We start from the raw sequence: 18,308 nt of genomic DNA on the forward strand, positions 1-18,308 counted from the left end.
TTAAAAGCAATCAAGTGGGATTCACGCCAAATCCGGTGATGCTTGAATGGATTGGTTTTTAAGAGATCCCTATTTCTTTTTTCTTTTTTACCAACAAAAAATTAACTATTATCATTAATCAACCAATGTTCAATACAAGAATGATAAGAATTAAAAATACGGTGACTAACCTAAGAACAGGCCGCCCTAGCTAAAGTATGAGCAACCATGTTCGCTTGTCTCCTAACAAACTTCACTTCGAAGTTGGAATGTAAAGATAACTGATAAATAATACTAGAAACAATAGCATATAATTCTGAATCACCATGGCCTGGAGACGATAAAGCTTGCACTAGAGTAGCAGAGTCAGACTCAAAGACAACCCGGTTCCATCTATTCACATCACCAAAGTGACAAGAAAATATGTTTAATTGATCATTTGGTCTCCTAACTTATTTTTTTGTTTTCAATTTGGTTCTATAACTCTAAATTTTTTCTTTTATGTCCTTCAAATATACATCCGTTAATCAATTTGGCATGTTTCTGTTAACTTTAACCACAAATGTGTAAGATGTACCAACATTATAAGTGCTCTATCGTAGACATTATTAAATATAACTTTAACCGTTTGATCTTTTGTTTTAAAAGAGAGCAGTTGGATAATGCAGGTTTATTATATCATATGGTGCATCACCAACAAATAATATTTTCTTACATTTCTTCATCTTCTTCCCGGTTCTTCATCTTCGCCCTCATCATACATATTCATCCATCTTCATCTTTAAATCTAAAAAATCAAAAATCAAACACTCAAATTCTTCTCTCTACTTTTTTCTTCTCTATCTCTTTCCTTTTCTAGATTTTCTCATTCTTTCTCGGAAAGTTGTTCCGATTTTCCTCCATTTTTGTGTATGTGTTGAACAACAATATTCATAGTATCGCTGGATTAGGGCTGTAAATGAGTCGAGTCGAGTCGAATTAGCTTCAGCTCGACTCAACTTGATAAGAAATGGTTCGGCTCGAAACTCGACTTGAGTTCGATACGAATCTCTTTTTTAGCACGAACTCGACTCGTTTCAAGTTCACGAACAGTTCGGTTCAACTCGTTAAGTTCAACTCATTTTTTTTCTCAAATCACAAATTAAAAGTCAATTTTTTTCATAAAATATTAAGATTTTAGATCATTGACCTTTTAATTTTTTTTCCTTTAAAAAGACAAAGATTGAATTAAAATAAGAGTTATTCCAAGTATAAGGTGTATAACGAAAATACACAAATACAAAGTTAAAACTTCCATAAATATGCATAAAATATTGAAAATTGAAAACATAACTAACTAGATATGCTCTAAAACAAAATTACAAAACCACACTAGAATTGGTACAGATAAGAGAGGCAAAAATCAACAAAATTCCTTAACTACAAAATTGAGAAGTCCTCAAAATAATTTTCCGCTTTTAAACTCCAATAGCTCGCCGCATCAAAGACAATTGCATCAGCTGAAGATATACGAAGGCCACACTCTTAAAGTCACCAATAGTGCCAATAGAGAAACAAAGCATAAATGTAGTTAATATAGGAAACATCTATATTATATACTATTGAGCATGTTTTACAATGACCTATATTAAATGTTTCTCTTCTCTTGGCCATCAACTTGAGCACTTTGCCACTTAGCAATAGTGAATTGATTTTCTCATTTTTTGTGACAATAACTATAAAAGGCAACATTCAAAGGAAAAATGCACTATTTTACTATTACACAACTCATAAATTAGAAAATAAATAGTTTCCATTCTCTAAATTCCTTATTTTGAGCATAACCGATTCAAATTGTTTTCCACGGGTCCTTAATTTATGCACTATTTTATTACCATTTATTTATTTGTGATCCAATTAAAGGTATGAAATTGTACTATCACTTGGAAAGAAAATATAAAATAAAAAACGTATTGTACTACACAAAGTATTCTGTGTACTTATCTATAAAAAAAAAAAAAAAACTAACTTAATATATATGTCTATATAAAGGCCCGAACAAATAAATATGAAGAAAAGTATCGTACAAAAAGTTAATTTAAATTATACGTTTTCATTTGTTCAGCGCAAATAAAAAAATATTAGTTAAAATTATTAGAAAAATGTGTAGTAGAATATCGTTGGAAGATAATTGTTTGACTTGAAACTCTCACATGATGTGATTTTAATGCATATTCATTTTCATTAAAATCTAATTACCACAATTTAATTGACCTAACAAAACTGCATCCCAATTGTCCTATAAGAAGACTAATTCTGCATTCACTTTCCGCCACATCGTTTCTTCTATCTTTTTTTTCAGAAGTATACAAGTATCCATGATTTGATGCAAGCTTTCAAAAGTATCAAAACATACTCTACATGTATGCATAGGTTTTTTTGTGGGATTTCACTTCTTGGAGCAAAGGTTTCTCTCCTTTTTCTAAGCATAGGATGAAACTAGCTATCACATTATTATATTTTGATGTGTTGTAATCTCTTGATGTGTTATGAAACTAAGTATAAGATGTATAGGTGTTTTCCTAACCTCATGTGCATGGTTATACCAATCTATATTGGTGGAAACTTTACTATTCATTTTTGTATTGAGAGCTTGATTTTGTATAAATTATCCTTATATAATAATGATTATATTTAAATCTTATGGTATTTTGGAGACCGGAGATAGTAGTCATAATTTTACATGAAAATCCGTTAAATCTGACAAAAACCTTTAAAATTGCAACATGTATAAAATCAAAGAAAAAGTAAATATAGAATTACTTATCAATTTACTTAAATGCTATTATTTGTGTTTTTCCATGGGGTTTGCCACATGTATTATTTTTTTCATATTTTATTTGGCTTTGTTGGATATATAGGATTGGGTTGTAGTAATTTGAATTAATTGACACATGTATTATTTTTTTCAATATTCTAGCAGCAGTTGCATACAGTAAATAAATTGCATTTTTTTTACGCAATCATTTGAAGACTTTTTTGGGTGAAATATGTACAATTAATGTCTTTGTAATACCTTCCTTCTTCTACCATTAATGTAAAGTTAAGGTGCAAAGCTTATGCATATAATTAATTGGTCGCAGTTGCTTTAGAATATAAGGATTCAATGCCATAATAACATACTCCCTCCGTTTCAAAATGAATGTCGCTTTAGCAAAAAAAAATTGTTTCAAAATGAATGTCGCTTTCAGTTCCCAATGCAATAATAACTTTTTCTTTTCAATTGTACCCTCCAATTAATACTCTGCACACTACTTCCAAAGTATTACTTTTAAAACTAACCAATAGTTAATAAGGATAATTTGGTAAAATAATCATTCTCTTTCTCTTAATCATTGCATTTCTTAATGTGTGTAAACACCTAAAACGACACTCATTTTGAAACGGAGGGAGTATTTGGTATTGTACAAGGGAATGTGGATTAGGGGTAGCACTTGGATGACGTTGAGGTGTGGATTAGTGCATATATTATTTATTGTCTTGAAAGTACTAGCTGGGTTGTAACTTAAATCATTTTTATTAAAATGCAAATTGATGCTTCAAGCAGTATCTCTGATACTCTTTTATTTTAATAAAAATCACTAATACACAGTTTATTATAATAAAAAAATTGTTTCAAATTGATGCTTCTAGAGGTCTCATCACATGTGAATCAATTAGATCATTCCAGTGAGTCGTTGTCAATGAATTTTAGATAATTAAGTTGTGAGGTCTTAAGCCATAACCTGAATTGTCTTGCCTTTTATACGGAACCAAGTTCTCTCCCATGAAAATTTAACTAGATGGGGTCGAGTACTCAATGTTTTTTTTTAACACATAACTGCCTGCAACAAAAAGAAATGGATGGTTGTGATTTAACGGGATACACTTTTCACGGAAGACATTCTCCACTCCTTTATATGGGTTTGTTTTGATTTTTCATGTTGTTAGAGAAGCTAACCCTATGTGTACTTTTATTTCATTTTTAAAAAATACTTTATCATATTTTTGCAACAAATAATTATTAAAAAATAATATCACACATCCAAAACAATTTATGTTTTTATGAGTGAAAGCTAACTCGTGTGTGACCCGAGTTCGAACCCTATGTTTTTCATTTCTAAAATATTAATTTATCATAAAATCAAAATAATATATAAATGACATAACATTTGTTAAATTTGCCACAAAATTGATTAGACGATTATCTACTTGTGATTGACATGCTTTTCTTTTTATAAATAAACAGATGATTGAGTGTATTTTATATTTTTGATATTAGTATTACAATTGAAAAAAAAACTTACGTGTTTATTTAGAGAACCTTAGGAGTAAACAAAAAAAAAAGAGAACCTTAGGTGCATTTATTAGTTGTTTTTGCTTGTTTTTGTACAATGATTAAAAAAAATTAGAAGGGGAAATTTTATAAATAATAGTAATACTAATGACTAAATTAGAGTTGTCTTATATGTGATTTCTTTTAATCTGCTGTTGTCTTGAGTTTGTTATTGTTCTGGACCAGACCTCATATTAACGGTCCAATAGTGACTCATCAAAAGCCTTACAACGACCTATCTATTTAAGATCTGCAAACGATCACAACATCTTTTGAAGGCGCTCGCACAATACATTAAAGGCTCATCACAACACGGAATGAGATATCTTGATAACCCCATCAATCATCTTATCATCCAACGGTCATTATCGGCCTTCGATATCTTTACAAGCATGACACTTCTACCGCACACAAGTTACACGATCACTTTATGCAAACTCATAAAGTTAAGGTTAAACTTTGAACACTTTTCACCCTCTCTTGAACAAATACTAACTTGAGTGTCGGAGCATGTGTCTGTTTTGCAGGTATTGTCGTCGCTCGCTCTAACCATCACCAGAAAACTCATTGGAGCATCTTCTCTACTATTTCAATCTTCCATCGCTTGAGTATCATAACCGAATCATCCTTAAACTCTGTTCTCAAAAATATCAGTTATAATAACCATAAAATTGTTATTTTAAGTTAAGAACCATGTGAAGAGCAATTAAAATTTATATCACTTAAAATATACAAAATAGTTTTTTCAGTAAAACATTTCCCGTGCAGGCACGGGTCTCAAACTAGTAATGTACAGACGATAAAATGGATTAGGGAACATAATGTCGAAACATGACAATATAGGAAAGAGTTAATATTTTGTCAAAAAAAAAAAGAAAAGGAAAGAGTGTTAATATATGAACTTGTACTAACTAGTTCAACAATACTACTGCTGAGGAACTAAAAATGCATGAAGCCCCTTGCTTTGCAGATCCAGAATCAAAGATCCCTACTGGTTATTCGTTGTTACATTCATTTATAATTTCAATCAACATAATCTAATTCTTATGTTATTATGTCATAGACGTTGAAGCATGTCCAGGGCATGCATATATGAGAATTTCAACATTCAAACCATTAAAAATAAAAAGCTAGTAAGTTACAACAGTCCCATATAAGTTAAGCATTTGATCGGCTTAATAGCAGTTTTAGCCCCCTAACTTTTTCAAAGTTGCGATTTTGGCCCTCTAAGAAAAAAAACTACAAAACCGCCCCCTAAGTTTTGCACTTGTGGCAGTTTTGGCCCCCAAGGCCAATTTGACTCGGTCTACGCTGACGTGACACCCTAAGTGAGGTGCCACGTGTTATTTTTTTTACCAAAAATTGGTCTCGGGGGCCAAAACTGTTACAGTTGCAAAACTTAGGGCGCGGTTTTGTTGTTTTTTTTCTTCTTAGGGGGCCAAAATCGCAACTTCGTGAAAATTAGGGGGCGAAAACTACTATTAAGCCCATTTGATCCGTATATGTAGACTGTAGTTTAACAAAGTATAATACGAATAAAAAAATTTCAATTTAAAGGAAAAATGAAGAATTTACCTATATATTATAAGGGAGTAATGTAATTTATGTAACTTTTTCCACCTATTACCAAAAACAAGGAAATCAGGGTAAGCTAAATAAAAACAAGGAAATTCTACTATAAATCACTCAAACAGTCAATATAGAAACACCGCAAGAAAAGAGACAAACTAAAAAAAGTAAAATAAACACACGTTACAGGACCAAAAATAAAAAACAAAAAATTGATTATTAGAAACAAGTATCATAGGAGAAAACGAGAGCAATGATTTTCTTAGGGTGGAGCCTTTCTTATGTTTATGTTTGCGAGATGCCGCCGTCAAAAAAGAATGCAGGGCGCGCTAGTAAGAAATAGGGTGAGAAAAGTAATAGCCTATAAAGAATGTACTTGCCTTTTGTTTTGGACCATGGGTTTGTATTTTGATTTCTGCTCTTCTCCCAGCACAAAACGCCCAACTAAAATACCGAAAATACCCATGTGTTAGTTAAGTAACGCAAGTGTTAAAATCTGCGCATCTTAACATGCGTTGCGCAACTTAACTCACGCTGGAATTAACACTTGCGTGAGTTAACTCATGCTGGAAATTAACACATGCGTGAGTTAACTCTTGCTGGAATTAACACTTGCGTGAGTTAACTCATTCTACGTTACTTAAGTAAGACAGGGGTAAATTGGTAATTTCAGTTAGACGCGAGTGTTTTGTGCTGGGAGAAGAGCAGAAATCTTGTATTTTTCATTCAATTAGCCCAAGCCCATTACATAAGTCATAACCTTAATTTCTAATTGTATTGTTTCTGGCTTAAAAACAAGACTATTACTTTCCTCACCCTATGACATTCTCACACGTCCTATTTTTTTCTCCAAAAGTATCATTGGTTCGGATTATATAATTTGAACACAGTTTGGATGAGTTCGGATTATATAATCCGAAATATGCTTATATATAAGCAGGAATCAGCATCTCTCCAATTTCAGCAGTTTTGAACTTTGCTTTTAAAAACAACAAAAAAACAAAGAAAAATATGATAAAAACATGTCAAATAAAATCAAAAAATTATAAAAAAAAAACCACCAAAAATTCTAAAAATCAAATAAAACTAATGCAATTTTTTTTGAATTTTTATTGAGAATATGAAAAATTAAAAATGGGTCTAAACTATGGAATTTTGGATTTTGATGGCCGGAGTCCTATAAGAAGTCCCTTATAGGGGAGTCTTGATCCTTGATATTTCCCTGATTTTATGGCTAAGTTTCGGAGCAATCCGATCAAATAGCCCGAATATCATTTTTTTGATTGGGAATAGTTAACAATGACTTAAAACATAATTATGTGAGTTAGGAAAATTAATATGGTCCTTAAAATGACTATTCATTTTACAAGCATGTTCAGAATTTTAGCCTCTTAAAAAAAATAACATGTTTAGAATTTGTGCTGATAATCTGAAATGTTTTTCCCTTGAATAAGGGTGTTTATGGGGTGTTCGGATTCTATAAACCGAAAAAAACAATGAGCACGTCCTATTTTTTTGGGTTTTCGGATTATAAAATTTGAATTGGTGAAAACCTCATTTTTCACCCCATAACAAAGGAAATATTCAGTTCAGATTTTAAAATCCGAAAATCACATGGACATTTTTGAAAAATTTATAGGGCGTGTGAGAACCTCATAAGATGGAGAAAAGTAATAGTATAAAAACGAGAAAAGTAATAGTATAAAAACAATCATCCGCCACCTCTCTTGCTTGATCAATAGCGCAACAGCATGCTCAATGGAGGTAACAAAGATGATAATAATGCAACGAAGCAACCCATGTTCATGTCCTTCAGAGACAAGGTCTTGGGATCAGAACCTGTTGTTACAAGGAAACGAGTTGATTTGGTGGCTACAAAATTAGCACAGGTGGAACACATCAAAGGAAATAGATTACTCCCAATGCTCCATGTACAAGAAACGGTGATAGAGGAATTGAGCCTTCCATATAAAGGGTGTTTAGTTGTGAAGCTTCTGGGCAAAACAATTGGTTACAATATGATGAAGACAAAACTCGAAACGGTATGGAAACTGAATGGGGGATTTGATCTTATGGAGGTAGGAAACTCTTTTTTCATGGTCAAATTTGATGAGGAGGATGACAAAACAAAGGTGATAAATGAAGGACCTTGGATGATTTTTGATCATTATTTAGCTCTTCGTCAATGGTCTCCGACATTCAATGCTGCCACGGCAACGATCGATAAAACAATGGCTTGGATTCACATTCCAAATTTGAATCTAGTTTATTACGATGAGAGTGTGTTATGGGCGGTAGCTTCGATGGTGGGAACACCCGTGAAGGTGGACATGCGTACTCTACGGGTTGCTAGGGGAAAATTTGCTAGGTTGTGCGTTGAAATAGATCTAACAAAACCTGTTGTAGGAAGAGTTGGAATCAATGGAGAATGGTACAATGTCCAATACGAGGGTCTGCACATTATCTGCACACAATGTGGTTGTTATGGGCATATTTTGAAAGATTGCACCGCTCAACGGAAAACAGCTACTGATGCGGCGGAAGTGGCATCAACTCCGATCACCGCCGCGCCAGAAGTACCAACAGAAACGGTCACAAGTAATAATGGAAAAGAAATAAATGCTGAAAACGGTCATGGTGGAATTTCAGGTGATATTATTAAAGATATTTTGAACAAAACAGATTCCTTGGGAATTAATGGGGAGCCAGATTCAATGCACGGCGAGTGGATTAAAGTGGAAAGGCGGAAAAGAAATAATAAGGCTAATAATATTGGAGGATTTGGTGGTGATAATAATAAAGTCAAATACCAAAAACTTAGGAATAGAATAAATGAGTTGAACCAAATCAATGCTGATTTCTCCCATGAAAATAGGGGCCGTTTCATCTCCACCGAAAGTAACAATCAACGTGATGCAAGTGCTCGTATATGGAAGAATAAGCAGAAAAGATCAAGAGGTGACATTGGGCCAAGCAATACAAACACAATCAAAGGAAATCCCATGAAGGATACAAACACGGTTGGTGTGTATAAAGGGGGGTACACAGCTGTAATTAATAAGGGAACTACTAAAGCATATAATGTTGCAAGTAATGGTCCACTTGCAAAGAATATTGCTAACAAAGATAGCCTCCAATCCAAACAAAGTGAAACCGAACTCATTTTAGGAGATGGCACATGCAATATTCTTAATGTTTCTACTAAAGGGGAAGCTTCTCAAAAGTCTGCTATTATTCCTCCACAACAAGAAGATAGAAATATGTGTGATATTCCCAATGAAAGTAAAGAAGACCAAGGCACCATTATTAATAAGATGGATGCTGAAGATCGAAACACGGGGAAATCCTGACACCCAAATGCAAATAAATTGATGTGCTTTTTTCATATCAATTTCTTGTATCCTTTTTTTCTTTACTTATTTTTTAATGATTGTTCTTTCTTGGAATTGTAGAGGTGCTCAAGGTTTGAATTTCCGCAGAGCACTTAATAATTTTTGTAGGAATAATAAAGTGGATGTTGTGGCTTTGCAGGAAACCAGGTGTAGTGGCATTGTTGCTCGCAAGGCCATTAAGAGGCTTGGTTTCAAGAATCACATTGTGTCTGAAGCCCAAGGTTTTTCTGGTGGCATTTGGCTTCTCTGGAATAAAGAATGTGTTCAATTTGAGGTGATTCATAATAATTTTCATTTCATTCATGTTAAAGTTAAGGAGAAAGATGTTGATCCTTGGTTACTAACTGTTGTCTATGCGAGCCCTCGTGAAAATGAGAGAGATGCAACCTGGTACCAATTAAGGGTCCTTGCTGATACTATTCAGGAACCTTGGATGATGGTGGGGGATTTCAATGAGATTGCTAGTCCCGATGAAAAAAAAGGAGGAACTCAACCTGATCTCAGAAAATGTTTAAATTTTTCCAATTGGATTAATGAGTGTAGGTTGATGGAGGTCACTACTACTGGTACTAAATTTACTTGGAGGGGACCTAAGTGGAACGGGCGTGACAGAGTTTTCAAAAAATTAGACCGTGTACTCTGTAATATTGAATGGAGAATAAAATATCATGAGGGATTTACAAAGGTTCTTCCAAGAGTTCAATCTGATCATCATCCTTTGTTGATTGTTTTGGATGGTCTTCCTAACAATGGTGGCAATCGTCCTTTTAGATTTGAAGCTGCCTGGTTATCCCACAATAATTTTCATAATTTCTTAATCGAAAAATGGGAAAGAGGTAATGATTTTCTCCACCTTCTGCATGAATTTACACCTCAGCTAAAGGTATGGAATCAAGAGGTCTTTGGGAATATTTTCAAACGTAAAAGGGAATTGCTTGCTCGTTTGAATGGTATTCAAAACAGCCCCAATTATGGTTATAGCAACTTTCTTGAATCTCTGGAGAAGGATCTACAAAATCAACTTGCTGCCACTTTATATCAGGAAGAGTGTCTTTGGTTTCAGAAATCTCGTAGTCAATGGATTGAGGATGGGGATCGGAACATAAAGTACTACCATTCCAAAACCATTATTAGACGTAGCAGGAATAAAATTATGACATTACGTGATAATGATGGAGTTTGGATAGAGGACTGTGATAATCTAAAATCCTTGGTTCGTAATTTCTATGTGGATCTTTTCAAAGAGGATAAACTTGACCGCGAAAATGTCATCTCTAGGAACACTTATCCTTCTATTGCGGAAGATCACCACAATATTTTGAGTGCTAGTATTAAAATAAATGAATGTAAGAAAGCTCTTTTTGATATGGGTCCTCATAAGGCGCCAGGAGAGGATGGTTATCCTGCCATCTTTTTCCAACAATGTTGGGACACAATTGCGGAGTCTACGTTTCGTTTTGTCAATCAGGTGTGGTCTAACCCTTCTCTTATTTCTTATATTAACAATACTCTGCTTGTTATGATACCTAAAATTGACAAACCTGAATTTGTTTCTCAATTCAGACCCATAGCTTTATGTAATGTTATTTATAAAGTTATTTCCAAAGTTGTTGTTAATAGAATTAAACCTTTACTTGATGGGATAATTTCTCCGTATCAATCAAGTTTTATTTCTGGAAGAAGTATCCATCATAATATCATTGTAGCACAAGGGATGGTCCACTCTATGTCTAGAATGAAAGGTAATAAGATGTTTATGTCAATTAAAATTGATTTGGAAAAAGCGTATGACCGTCTAAACTGGAATTTTGTGGAAAAATGTTTAGAAGAGTGCAATTTCCCTCATAAGATTATTCAATTAATTCATCATTGTATTTCTTCACCTTCATACAAAATTTTGTGGAACGGAGAGAAAACCGACACCATCATTCCAACTAGAGGGATTAGGCAAGGTGACCCCCTATCCCCTTACCTTTTTGTCATATGCATGGAAAAACTTTCTCATATCATTGCAGATCAGGTGGATGCAAAATATTGGAAACCTATGAGAGCAGGCAGGTATGGTCCTCAAATATCTCATCTTCTTTTTGCTGATGATCTTCTTCTTTTTGCAGAGGCTTCTGTTGAGCAAGCTCATTGTGTTTTGCATTGTTTGGATATGTTTTGCCAAGCATCAGGATAACGGATAAATAATCAGAAGACTCAAGTGTTTTTTTCAAAAAATGTTGACAATCAGCTTAGAGAGGATATCTTACATCATACAGGGTTTTCTCAAGTTAACAATCTAGGCAGGTATCTTGGAGCTAACATAGCTCCAGGACGCACTTCAAGAGAACACTTTAGTCATATTGTCAACAAGATCCAAAATAAACTTAGTGGTTGGAAACAACTTTGTTTAAGCTTAGCTGGTAGAATTACCCTCAGTAACTCTGTCCTTAGTTCCATACCTTACTATCATATGCAATACGCCAAGCTTCCTAAAACCCTTTGTGTGGAGATGGAAAAAATTCAACGGGGTTTTATTTGGGGAGACACTGAGCAGGGTCGTAAACCTCATTTAGTTGGATGGGATGTTATTTGTTTGTCTAAAATGAATGGAGGGCTAGGCCTCAAACGTCCCCACCTTATGAATGAAGCCTTTTTAATGAAGATGCTTTGGAATCTCAATACAAAGCCTGATGATCTATGGTGCAAAGTGCTCCTTAGTAAGTATGGCAGGAATAATGATTTAAGTTCGTCCATTAAATCCCAACCTTATGACTCTCCTTTATGGAAAGCTCTTGCTGGCACTTGGGGGGAGTTTCAAAGAAATATAGTGTGGAAAATTGGGAATGGTCTTCATACCAATTTCTGGCTGGATAAATGGGGATCCAACAACATTTCTCTCATCACAGTAGCAACTCAATCTTATATTGATACCACTCTTAATGTTAAGGATGTGACTAATGAATCTGGAAATTGGGATAACGAGTTCTTGTTTCAAAATCTTCCTGAAAACATTGCGACTAAAGTGATTGCGCTACCCGCGCCTATTGAGGCTGATGGTCCTGACACCATTGGGTGGAGAGGAACTAGTACGCATCAATTCACAGTTAAGAGTGCTTACAATTTGCTTGTTCAGGACCAATCTACTGTTGATGGTGATTGGAAAATGCTTTGGGGATGGAGGGGACCGCATCGTATTCAAACTTTCATGTGGTTAGTTGCTTATGGTCGTATTCTTATAAACTACCGTCGTAGTAGGTGGGGTACGGGTGTTTCGGCTACATGTCCATGTTGTGGAAATGCTGACGAAACTGTTCTTCATGTGCTTCGTGATTGCAGGCCGGCGTATCAGGTATGGATTAGACTTGTGCCTTCTGATTGGATAACTAATTTCTTTTCCTTTGATGATTGCAGGGATTGGGTTTTCAAAAACCTTAGCAAAAGATCGATTGGAGTTTCTGAGTTTAGGTGGCAGACAACTTTCATGACTACATGCTGGCATCTGTGGACTTGGAGAAACAAAGCTATTTTTGAAGAAGGATTTCAAAGACCAGATAACCCAACTTATGTCATCCAAAATTTCATTAAGGCCATTGAAGAAGTTGCTCAAGATCGTGTGCAGAAAAATCCTCATCATAAGGAAATTGTGTATATTGGCTGGAAAAGACCATTGGATGGTTGGGTGAAACTTAATTGTGATGGAGCATGCAAAGGTAATGGTGAGCTTGCAGGTTGTGGCGGGTTCCTCCGACAATCTGATGGCACGTGGATGAAGGGTTTTAGCCGCAAAATTGGAGCTTGTGATGCTTTGCATGCTGAGATGTGGGGTCTTTATTTGGGGCTGGATATGGCTTGGAGAGAGGGTATATCTCACTTGATTGTTGAGAGTGACTCAAAGGTGCTTATTGATATGGTTACTAACAACTGTAAGATCAATGGAACCATTCCTTCTTTGGTTCAGCGTATTCAAGAGATCCTTCGGAGAGAATGGCATACTCAAGTTATTCACACTTGGCGTGAAGGCAACAGATGTGCTGATTGGCTAGCCAATTTTAGCTTATCTTTGAATTCTTGGAATCTGGTAGCTTTGGAGTCTCCTCCTAATGAGCTTCAAAACCTCATGTTTGATGATATTTCTGGAGCGTGCATGCCTAGAAATATGCGATTAGCTCCTTAGTTTTTTGTTTCTTTCTTTTGGGCCTTTGGCCCTCTTTTGTACCAAAAAAATAATAAATAAATAATAAATTCCTTTATATTTTCTTCTCTTTCTATCAATTAATTTCTGGTTGTCTTCCTGTACAACTAACTCATTCAAATGTCATACTCTAATATAATTGAGTTTCACCATTCCTCTACTACCAAGTGCTTTTCTGATTTTGAAGAGGTTTGAGTTTTTCGTTTAAAAAACATTAACGAAAAAACTCAGCAAAAATGAAGAAAAAAAAATTGTTTCAGGTTCGCTCGGTTCTGGTAAACCACGTCCGGTTCACCGGTTTTTACGGGTAAGGACAGTTTGATCCGGTTTTCGTGTTTTTTATCGGTTTACTGACTAGCGGTTTATTAAGGCTGGCCAGACCGGGACCAAGTTCGGTTCATGGTCCAACCGGTTGAACCGGCCGGTCTGGTCCAATTTTAAAAATATTGTTATTTGATAGAGTATTAGTGGGTCTCATTTAAGAAATTTGTGTGAGTACTTATTGTTGGAACTTGTGTTGGGGGTCTGCTGCAATAACTTGACCAAGAAGATGATGAAGATGAATACGATGAAGTGTGCACATACATTCCAAAGATTGTTGTATATCTTGATTGTTGGGAAGAGGTTGCTGCACTTGAAACCTGAAAAGTTTAATGGTTATGCATGTAAACTCAAAGCGTATGGGGTTGCCATACTAACCTTTAGGTTCGATTCGCCCCCACCAATAACTGTATATTGGATGCAATAAGGAATGACCGGCGAATCCCCTTCAGGATACTATGAGTTCCTTGACGTGTATTGCACAACCACACCAAGCGTATCTCCTAACAGTATTTTACAGATTTATGGTTCCAGCAATTCACTCATGCATTAGAGAATTGATGGATGATTTAGAGTAAGAGAATGAGGGAGAATTATGTTGTTAATGCAACAAAATTCTGTCCAAAGTTGTGTGTTGTAGTTCTTTTGTGTGTCCAACTAATGCCCAAATGTCAAGCATTTATAGTGCATTATATGACCCTTCATATGAGAGAAAACACCCCTTTGATTTGAAACAATGTCATGGTTCATTAAACATCCCTTTGTCAAAGGTTATAATCATATACACTTGAATCAATGCAAAGGTTCATTAAGCACCCTTTTGCCAAAGGTTATAATCATATACATTTGAATCAATGCAAATGTTCATTAAGCATCCCTTTGCCAAAGGTTCCAATGTATATAAATGATTCCCATGAAGAGTTACAACTTTTGGTTCTAAAGTGATTCCATTATTTTGGAAATCACCAACACTTATTAGATACTATTGTTAAAAAAATATAAATGAGTGACGTGAGACCCATTTAAGTACCAAAAAATGGATGTCTCCATTGTGGATGCCCTTAGATACTACTAATATAAAATTATAAATTAATGATGCGTACACGTGTGTCCCATTTAAGTACCCAGAAATAAGTGTCTTCATTGTGAATGTTCTTAGTCACAACGATTTGTTAAATTTGAATTTGAATATTGCAGTTGGAGGAGAATGAGGCAATAATCAAGTTAAAAATGACGATGCTTCTAAATAATGAACGATCACAATATTTCACAAAACAAGGCAGAAGAACAAGTATGAAAGATATATAAAATCTATCCTATTTAAAATATAGTTTTTGCTTTTTTTCTTTTTTTTTTTTTTTTTAGGAAGGAGAGAGTATAGCTTAGATACTAACTTTTTGACTATAACAATTAGATACTAGATTGATGGCTGTTATTGAAGGTTTATTTTAGCGTATATATAAATTTTATTTTGACACATTCTTTAGTATATTTTCAACTCATAATGAAGAGTTTCAATGACAAAAACCACAGGGGTAATTTCTCTCTATATATATAGTCAGTGACCACTTCATTAATTGTTCAGAGCCTTTCTCCATAATTAAGAAACAGTGCCATTTGTGTCCTTTTTTTCCTATTGTCCTCACAAGTCACAAACATGAGTCGTCATTCCTGTTGTTTAAAGCAAAAACTAAGAAAAGGTTTATGGTCCCCTGAAGAAGATAAGAAGCTCTTCAATTACATAACCATGTTTGGTGTTGGATGTTGGAGTTCAGTTCCTAAACTAGCTGGTAATCTTAAAATAAAGTTCATCCATAAACATGCATGTATGACATATATACTTGTACAACCCAACAAAATATATAGCAACTATAAACATGACTTTTAATTAGAATTCAATTAAATTACAAGACAAATTTCACTCACAATTCAAATACCCACACTTTCATCCTATTCTCACTTTCACTCTCTCAAACATTATAATATTGCTCTTTTTCTCCCGCGCGTTGCAGCACGGTGGTCAAATACTAGTATTATTAATATATATACATACTTACATATCAAGTTATCAACATATATCTGTTTTACTTTACAACTGTCTCTTATTAATGAGAACTATTAAAAGAAAAAACTCCTTAAATTTTTTCCTTTACCATGCATATATAATTTTTATGAGTTGCAGGGTTGCAAAGGTGTGGAAAGAGCTGTAGATTGAGATGGATAAACTATTTGAGGCCTGGTTTGAAGAGAGGAATGTTCTCAAAACAAGAGGAAGATCTTATCGTCAATCTTCATGAAGCACTTGGAAATAGGTAACATATATATATATTATGTTCAAACATGTTGATGGTTAATTAATAATGCCTCAAAAGTGATTATTAATTAATTTCAAATGATGCCTCAGGTGGGCTCAAATTGCATCACAATTACCAGGGAGAACAGATAATGAGATAAAAAACTTTTGGAATTCAAGTTTGAAGAAGAAACTAATGAAACAAAGGATTGATCCAGCTACACATAAACCCTTGATCAATAATGAATCACTTGTAAAGGAAGAGAAGGAAAAACCATCAACGATAATGCCACCTCAAAGGACTTTAGCTACACACACAATGCTAGAATCCTCACATGAATATTCAGAAGCACTTCTAATGAGTGATTCAATTAATCACTATAAGCCAACATTTGATTTTGATCCATTGCACTACAATTTAAGCATGAGTAATTATTATCAGCCTCAGCCAAGTCAATTACAATTTGAACAGAACCAATTCTTCTCTTCAATGCCTTGTCTAAATAGTTCAGACAACATCAACAAGAACTCATTTTCCAAATTTAGTTCTCCTTTGGTGAATATTGAAAGTGATCGTGATTATTATCAAATGAGCAACATGATTAATGAAAATGCCTCATGGGAAGGTGAAAATTACAATAAGCTGTTGGATCCTTTGTTGCAGTTTGAAGTGAATAATGCAGTAAAATGTGAAGAATACATCAACAAGACAAATTCAATGGATTTCAGTACCTATCCTTTAACATCGCTGTCAAAAGATCTAAGTAATATTGAAGCTAATAATTTTGATGTATTTCACCAATTATTATGAACTGTATTTTTGTTTAACTTTTTCCCTTTCTAGCAAAATATTAGAGTATATATTATGATGGTTCCCCCTCTTTACTTTGGAGAAAGTTTGATTGTATAACTATTGTATTGTATATTATTAAGAGTGAAGTTAATATTTTATGATCCTTAATTTTCCACATGCCCAATCACTTAATAATTAATTATTACGTACAAGAACAATTATAATTAAATTATAAATAAATATAATAATACAGAAGTGTTTATATAAAATACCGCCGCTACATGGATATAGTTTGTTGGCACGACACCAAACAAGCACGAAAGTTGCACGACACGTTACAACCTTTCGATGCAAATTGAACCAATGCTGCTTTTATTTTCTCTCCCCATGTATTGTGGGCCATCCACTAATTTAAGAGGTCGTGTATTTGTCGTCAGTTGTTTTGTCGTGTTTAATAGCACTGCTCGTTAAAAAAACAGTAAGGTTTAAGAAGTTAATATCCCTTAACATTGGAGAACTATTTATTAAATTTTCAATGATCCATCTGTGTTATATATATATATATTGTTATGTCTTCTTGAGCTTAGCTCAGTTGGTATAGACAATGTATAAAATATGCAAGGTCCACGGGTTCAAACCCCGGCCACCAAAAAAATATTTATTGTCCTACATTGCATGTACCTGGGTCGTTTCTGAATGGTGGGCATAATTTGGTAACAAGCGATATTTGTGGGAGAAGCTGGCAGAGGTTAGAATAAGAAGATTATCTTCTCAAATCCCTCCAAAAAGGTTAACAAAAAGGTTAAATTGGCTGCTCAAAATCTGCATTATTGAAGAGAGAGAGAGAGAGAGAGAGAGATACTATAGGGGTAGGTCTTCTCTTTGATCATATACGTACGGTTTCAAAACCAGGTGTCCAAATAATATTTTCTGTTTTAATATAGGATACATTTAGCCATAAAGCAAAGATATTGACACGAACATTGAATATAACACGGACATTGACACGACGCCGTTAATAATTTAAGAAAATCACATAATTTTTTTTAATTATTTAGTGTAAGCATATATAAAAACGTTAAAAAAAGATCCAAAATAAAAATCACATGCGATTCGATTCGGTTTGAATTATTGTTCTAAAAAATTCGATCTGATCCAAATATATGCGGTTTAATTTGGATGGGTTTTTGGATATCCAAAGTATAACATTTAATTTTTTTTATTAATATTAATGTTACACATACTTAGTAAAATAATAGGTTTAATACAAAATATAACACAAATGTATTAAAAAATTAACATTACACGATGAAAATAATCGATTATATTTAAAACAGATGTAGTAATAGTAATATAGATTAAATTAATGCAATAAATAAGTTTAAATACCAACAAGCAATAAATTAATGTAAAATATAATACTAATA

The 18,308-nt window shown here is 34.0% G+C and overlaps 1 protein-coding gene across 1 annotated transcript; it reads left to right on the forward strand.

The window, feature by feature from the left end:
• The first annotated feature begins 15,452 nt into the window (after positions 1 to 15,452).
• LOC146959198 (transcription factor MYB32-like) lies at positions 15,453 to 16,922 on the forward strand. The gene is made up of 3 exons (XM_085740739.1): positions 15,453 to 15,585; positions 15,978 to 16,107; positions 16,200 to 16,922. Exons 1-3 carry the CDS (start codon positions 15,453 to 15,455, stop codon positions 16,897 to 16,899), a joined length of 963 nt encoding a protein of 320 aa, XP_085596865.1. The 3' UTR covers positions 16,900 to 16,922.
• The last annotated feature ends 1,386 nt before the right edge of the window (positions 16,923 to 18,308 follow it).

The sequence above is a fragment of the Medicago sativa genome, chromosome 1 (genome assembly GCF_051527215.1).
Source record: "Medicago sativa cultivar Bolivia chromosome 1, Bolivia_mono, whole genome shotgun sequence".
NCBI lineage: Eukaryota > Viridiplantae > Streptophyta > Magnoliopsida > Fabales > Fabaceae > Medicago > Medicago sativa.